This window comes from Apaloderma vittatum, unplaced genomic scaffold, assembly GCF_000703405.1.
Source record: "Apaloderma vittatum isolate BGI_N311 unplaced genomic scaffold, ASM70340v1 scaffold12918, whole genome shotgun sequence".
NCBI lineage: Eukaryota > Metazoa > Chordata > Aves > Trogoniformes > Trogonidae > Apaloderma > Apaloderma vittatum.
In genome coordinates this window covers 98777-105840 of record NW_009732531.1, presented here as the reverse complement: position 1 = coordinate 105840, position 7064 = coordinate 98777, and the positions used below count along the sequence as shown (strand labels likewise).

At 49.8% G+C, this 7064-nt stretch overlaps 1 protein-coding gene across 1 annotated transcript in view; it reads left to right on the top strand.

Moving 5' to 3' along the window:
- Nucleotides 1-663: 663 nt before the first annotated feature.
- The window catches only part of VAV2 (vav 2 guanine nucleotide exchange factor), a gene marked incomplete at its 5' end in the record, with an annotated part of 97605 nt that continues 91204 nt past the window's right edge, over nucleotides 664-7064 (top strand). The window contains one exon of the mRNA XM_009875565.1: nucleotides 664-780. Within this exon, the coding sequence (XP_009873867.1) occupies nucleotides 664-780 (117 nt within the window). The remainder of the gene's footprint in view (nucleotides 781-7064) is intronic.

Below are 7064 nucleotides of genomic sequence, written 5' to 3'. Positions count from 1 at the left end.
AATGGGACCCGAGTGGGATCAGGAACATGTCCCGTGGCTGAGCCTTGGGGCTGGCAGTTCCCTGCTGGGACCAGGCTTTGGCTGATGTCTGTGGGTCTGTCAGCATCCGTGGCGCCTGCAGCATCTGGGAGGTGCGAGGGTAAGGGAACAAGTGTTACTTCAATAAATTGTCAGTTGTTTCAGATTCCAAAGAAAAAAAACCACAAGTTTTCACCATCCCAGTCTTTTGTTCGCAATGTGTGCGTGCCTCCCCAGCAATATGTACGTTTCCCTTCTGGAGAGAGGTGAATGGGATCGTGCTGGAAATGGTTAAAAGTGTAACACTGGGCTTCTGTAGAACATCAACTGTAATTTATATTTGGCTTCGACCTTGAAAGGGAAACGTCCTGGCTTGAGTTTTCCAGCCCTTCTGCAATGTTACCTTATGTGAAACTTGTTTTTCAAAAGGGCGTTTGTTCCTGGTGCGCAGCTGAGAACACAGGAGCCTCACAGGAGTCTGACATCTTCAGTAACAACAAATAAACTAATGCCTGGCTTTTCAGTGAGAGTTTCTAAGTCCCTGCTAACTTGCCTTCACATGTGAATTTAACTCCGTAAATCTCAGTTAAAATTTGTGCCTGTCTTGCTCACATTTTCCCTCCCTTTCTTTTTTATTTCTGCCAGTTTCTCTGTTTGAAGAACATCCGAACCTTCCTAAAAGTGTGTCACGACAAATTTGGGTTAAGAAACAGCGATCTGTTTGATCCCTTTGACCTCTTCGACGTACGGGATTTTGGAAAGGTAAGAGGTACCTCTGAGCTCCCGGGAGGTGACGGTCCTGACGCTGGGGCAGTTCTCCAGACTTGGGCTGCAGGTTTTGGATGAAAATATGAAGGTTTTATGTTTTTCCGAGTAGCTTCCAAATCTTTAACCCATGTGTTGGGCACCTCTGTGCTTGTGGCAGCCTGTTTGAGGGGTTGATGCTGCTTGGGTCCATAGTGAAGGTCTTTGGATTACAAAACCGCCAGGATCAGACTCTCAAGTATGTGAAAAATGTCTTTTTTTGGGAGGAGGGAATCAAAAGATCTGTGTGTTTATACAAGCTGTTGGAGAGGCTGTAGCCCTGGGGTGGGGATCTTGGGTCCTTTTCCCAGCTCAGGCTGCCTTGCTGGGTGATGGGGACAAAGCCCCACTGTCCCCTTCCCTGTGAGCTCCCCGAAGGGAGCAGCACCTGCAAGGATTTTGGCAAGTGCCTATTGTTCTGATACCTCAGCTTTTGAATCCGACAGCATCAAGGCTCTGCTGTTGTTCTGACGGATACCAGGCTAGGGAAGCTATTACGCAGGACAATTGCTACATTCTTCAGGGGAAAAGGTGTTAAAAGATTTATTAAAGCTCTCTATTGTTTTACCTATTTGGAGCTACCAGGCATAAGCTGCTGGAAGGCATCTTCTCTTCTGATTATCCAAAGAGTAGCTTTTCACTGCTGATGGGGATGTATTATTTGATATTTATTGCCTAATTTATTTCTGGACCATTATCTGGAATGTGCAATTGCAGGGGCTTGTTTTATGAGTTTTTTTGATTTATGAAATACAAGAAGGCTTTTGTTGGTCTGGGAATATGAATGCACAGAAGGAACCTTTTGGGCTGGGGAAAAGAACCGCTGCTAATTAAAATGCTGCTTTATCGTCACATTGCCTCTTGTTTTGCACTGCTTCAAATTGCCTAAGACGCTGGTTAATAGAGCCTGGTGCTAAACACTGCTGGAACGTGTCAGCTGAACAGTTTGGTTTCCTTGTTGGTCTGGTTAAGAAAGAGCTATTCCTTCCTCCTCCTGTTCAGTTTTTTGGAGAGACTTGGGAAGGGGTGGTGATTTGCCAGTCCCTCTCGCCTCATGATAATTTAGGGTTTTTTTTAGGAGACTTTGGGAAGAAACTTGTCAAACTTCCAAGAAATCCAAGTGTGCTTTAGGGCCTGCGTCTTGCTTATTTTCACGTGCAAGAAAACCTTACAAAATGTGGCAGGCAGATTCTGTATGCAAAAGCCCTGCTGATGTGTTCTCAGTGCGGTTTTTTTATCAGCTTGGTGGGGAGGTATCAGCTGTTCACGTCTGCACCACCCTAAATCCCTCTGGAAGCCTGTCAAAACATCCCCATTGTCTTTGCCACCTTTCATTCCCACGTTATCCTCAGATCTGCGTTCAACAGTGGCAGAGCAAATAAACAGGGAAAAATCCGCTGTTGATCGAAGCGCCTTTCCATTTGGAGTCACAGCGAGAGCAAAAGGAGCCTCTAATCCACGTCCCCACTGGCCAAACACAGCCTTTGCACACACACACACACACACAAAAACTCTTCCTGGAGCTATTCATTCCTGAGATCAATAGCGTTTTTTCAGTTACGAGGCACTTACACCACGTAGCAGACTTTGCCGAACGGAGCACAGCAACAGTCGACCATTTAATTACATAGAAACCTTGGTGGAGTGATGTTGGGTGTTTCCTTTCTGGATGCCACTTAAGTCGTTATTTCTCTCCTCTGAAGCATTTGGGTTTGCTGCAGTGTAATTACCCAGCAGAAAGGCAGCAGCTTGCCTTTAAGTGGTGCCAGCCTATACGTAAAGGGCTCGTCCCTTGGAATCTGCAGAGTCTGTCAGGGTTTCTTCATCTAAAATAGCCGCTAGTGCCTTAGCAGAGGAAGAAAGATCAGATCTCTCAGGCTTGCCTTGACCAGCTGCTATTCCCAGGGAGGTTTCCGTAGCTCCCTTGAGCTTCTGAGCCAGGGCTTCACCAAGGAGGAGCTGCTGTAGGATGGATGGAGCCTCCTTCAAAGGAGCATGTGCGGTCGGGGGCTGGTCGAGTCCAGGAATGTGAGGTCTTGGTTTTGCTACTTGCTTGAGTTTTAGGCTTGGGAAGTTACTTCTTCCTTCCTGTCACCAGGATATAACAGCTGATGGAATGGGATTGTGACCCATGTGCCCTTCTCCACCCGAAATCCCCGCAGAGCTGAAAAGCTCATCTCTGCCTTCGTGGGATGTCGGGTAATTGGCGAGCGCAGGCTTTTGCCAAACAGATGCGTCATGTTTCTTGTAATCGCGGTTGCAGTGTTTCCCAGTTACCCAAGGGAGTCGAAAGGCCAGGTTAAATTGCTCACAGCCAGAGTTCTTCCCTGCTCCAGTGTCCAGTTCTTAAGCAATCCCGCAGTGACAAGGGACAGGCTGTTTCACAACAGGTTTCCAAGAGCAGCCTGACATGCTGACCTGTGTTTCTAGCTGTGCCCCTTTGTGTTCTTTTAACATGTATTGTCTTCTACAAGCTGACTCTCAATTTATTTTCATTTTTTCATCTTTAAATCTTACCCTTTCAGAACGGCTCAAAAGCTGTCTGCAGTCACTAGTGCATTTTGCAGAAGTATTTTTCTCTGTGGCTGTGTCTCTGCTGCAGGATGCAGAAGCAGCGCCGTGTGTCGTGGAGGAAAGCCCAGTTAATATTTTCTTGTCCCTAATGGGGGGGTCTGATCTTGCAGGAGTGAGCGCCGGGTCCTTGGCATGGTGCTGGGCAATCATTGCTTTTAGGAGCCTGGCTCCTAAAAAAAGAAGGAAAATAAAAAGTTAGTGGTCATGTATGGTGTGCTGTTGTACAGTACTTCATGCACATTTAATAGCAATGATGGTGTAAAATGTTACTCTTATTGGACTTGCTAATTCATTGGCACCAACTATAATGAGATAAAATGTACATAAATATGGATTAAACTCTTTATCACTCTGTTAGTCAGCGTGATGGTAGTGAGGTTCATTAAAAGGAGTTACTCATTTTCAGTAACTTCCAGTAATGCATTATTTTATTTCTTTTTTTTTTTTTTTAGAAATATAGTTCAAATATTCATAAACTTGTGGAGCATGCCATTTATTAGCCTCCCACTCCTCTCTGCTCTCCTGACTTGTATTTAATTCTCCTGACTTTCTTTTGAAGCTCCTGCGCTGTTTGAAAAATGCTTTTTTGCGAGAGAGGGGTCTTTCCTACCGTGACCCATGGATACAAAATGATGCTGTTCTAAAAATGAAAAAGGGAAGCAGCTCACAGGTCAGCTGAAAAATGAGGAGATACTAATACTGAGATGAAAGTAGTGGTTTTTTACCTTCTGGTCCTGGTCCAGAGCTTGGCGAGAACTGCACCAACCTTACAGCTTGAGCCAGGGCTCTGTGGAGCGAGGGGGACCTGGATCAATCCTCCCTCTCGATTAATGAATCCACCGAGGTTCGCTGGCTCGTGTGACCGGTGGGTGGCCGACGGAGGGCTCGTGCATGGCTTGTCTTGCGTGTCTGAAGTGGCAGGGAGGAGCAGTACCTGGTCATGGGGGTGGCTCCAGTGGCCCCAGCAAGAGAGAGCAGGGGAGCTGCCAAAGCCAGGACGTGCTGCTTCTGGCAGAGTTAGCGATGGGTGCCTTCTGTAAAGCGTTTGCTTCTTCTGAGTATTTTTTACTGGAAAGGCATCCCCTTCTTCCTGCTGGTGAGCCAGCATGGAGTGCTCTTGGAAAGCCCTGGGAGGGTTGTCCAGGCTGTCCTGACTGGGTGCTTGTTGCAGCTCTGTCCCCAGTTTCGCCACCAGCACGTGGTGCTTGGAGAATCCGCGAAGGGATTCGACTGCCGTCATCCCCCTGTCCCTCTCTGGCATCCTCACATCCACGCCACCTTCTTGCCAGGGAGTCAGAAAACCGAGTTTTCTGCTCGGTTTCAGATGGGAGGGTGGGGAGCATTGTCAGAGTTATTTAAGGGATTAATAACCGAGAGTTGGTGATTTGTGTTTCTCTGCTGAAAATTCCCCTCCCTCCATCCCTGCGGCAATATTTTCAATGGTGCCTTTTTAACGTAGTTTGAGTGTGTAAGGGGGACCAAGGGGGAGATTTATGTGAAATAATATAGGTAGTTGTAAATTGCAAGGCTTTCAGATAAACAGGTCCCCAAGGGGCAACTGGACAGACCTGCCCATGCCGTGCTCCCCTCTGCTGGTTACTGGACGGCTGGTGCTGCGGGTGGCTGGATGTGTGTCAAGAAAGGGATCCTGGCACAAACGAAAGCATTTCGAATTGCCGTATAACTCGTGCCGTGTGTGTGCAGTGGGTGGGAAGTGAGAATTCTCCAAAAGAAGGGACTGTGTGTATTCTTACTTTTTTTTTTTTTTTTTTAAATTCCCAAGAGAGCAGCAGAGTAACCAGCCTGCAAAGAGCATTGTGTGTGTGTGATTGCATGCAAGAAACCAGGAACCTACTTAACCCCTTGCCTGCCTGGTGCTTGCTGTGATGTTGTCCCCGCTGAAGAAGGAGCCAGAGGTGCACCCCGAGCCCACCCTGCCCCTTGACAGGGCACTATTGTACTTTATGGACCACTGCCACGCTTTTCAGAAGCTTTTCAGTACCTTACCAACAAGCTTAAAGTTCACTTGGATGGTGCCCACAGTTTTTTGCCCAAGAGCCCTTGGGTGCTGCAGTCCTTGCCCAAGGGAAAATCCCCAGCTCCGGAAGCGTCTGAGAGCACAGGCACGGCAGCCCTGGTGTTGCAGCTCGTGGCATGCCTGTGCAGGGACGTCACCTCCTGCCAGTTGATGATTAACTGCCCAGTTGCCCACAGGAGCTGCTGGTGATGTTTGATCCTTTCTGTGCTGGCTGACGTTTTGCTTATCTGAAGTTAGGCGAGCCAGTGTTTGGTCACCCGTGTCTTAAATGGTCTTTCTGGAATTGTGCTGGAGAGTTGGATGTTGGGGTGAGTGCTGCAAATGGCAAAAGCAGATTGGAGCAGCACGGGTTGAGTTCATTGCCCTCCCCTTGCCAGCCTGAGGGTTCATTTGGTTCATACTCACACTCCACATGTACCGAGCTCTGTGTTGCCCAGGAGCCTTGCGAGGTGCAGGTTAGTCTCAGGTGATGCTGTGGGATGTGGGCTGATGCAGGGACTCCCCCGCCATCCTCCCGCGCACCGTGAGGACATCGGCTGCAGTTCCTGGGGCCTGCGTTAGCAGGTGCAGCGCATCCAGCAGCTGTTTTCAGCCGGAACACTAAAAGTACGTACAGGAAACCCTGATGCTGAACTTCCCTAAAACACAGCAAATGAATTACAGATTCCTGTGGCAGGGCAGGCGGGTACGAGGCAGCGCTTTCTGCTGCGTAGCACCACGCACAGTGCAGGGCTGTGAGCGTTACCCTGAAATATCTGGTGGACCGTGAGTCTTCCTGGCTGCCCGTGGCAGTTAAGATTGAAAGAGCCGCGCTGGTGTATTTTGTGATCTTTGGCGGGTCGGTAACAGCACCGCAGCCTTCAGTCACACATAGGCAACAAGTTGCTGATGAAATGCAGGTCGTCTTTCGCTGCACCCCAAAGCAAGCCCCGCTGTGAAGCGCCTGGGCTTCGCCAGTGCCAGCAGGGTAGCTGTGATCCTGGTGTCACCTTCTGGTCCCGCCATAAAATGAGGAGGAGGGTTGTGCTGGGCTCCCCCTGGCACTGCGGGAGGAGAGTCCCTGCTCACAGCCAGCTTTTTCTGCTGAGGATTAGGGCTGGTGAGATGTTGCATGGCTGAAAGCAGACACCCGCGTTCACCCTAGGCTATTGAGGCAGGGTTCTCTGCCAGGAAATGCTTTGCAGGATCAGACAGACCCTCTCCTGCTGTTCCCCAGCCCAGAGTTCAGGCTGGGCACCCCTTGGGGCTCTCGCAGCTGCCCTAGCAGGGACCTTCTCCAGAGACAAGCTTGGCCCCTTGCCGAGGGCGTTGTGCCTCGCTGAGCAGGTGAGGGCCGACAGGAGTGAGCCCGGCGGTGGGAGCTGCCGCCCTCCACGAAGCTGCTCGGAGGTTTGGGAGCATGGAGGGGGGGGGTGCTGCGAGGTCTTTGGGGGCGCACACATGGGGTTGTGGGGCTTGTGCCTCCCACAGGCTCGGGAGCCCAGTGTCCGAACAGAGCAGGTGGAAATGCCGAGTCCCAGCAAACTGACTCCTGGAGCGAGAGCAGGAGCCGGGTGCTGGTGCTGGTGGCCCTTTGGTGTTGGCTGCAGCAGAAGGTTTAAGCTGTGCTGGGGCAAATTCCATCTGGTTT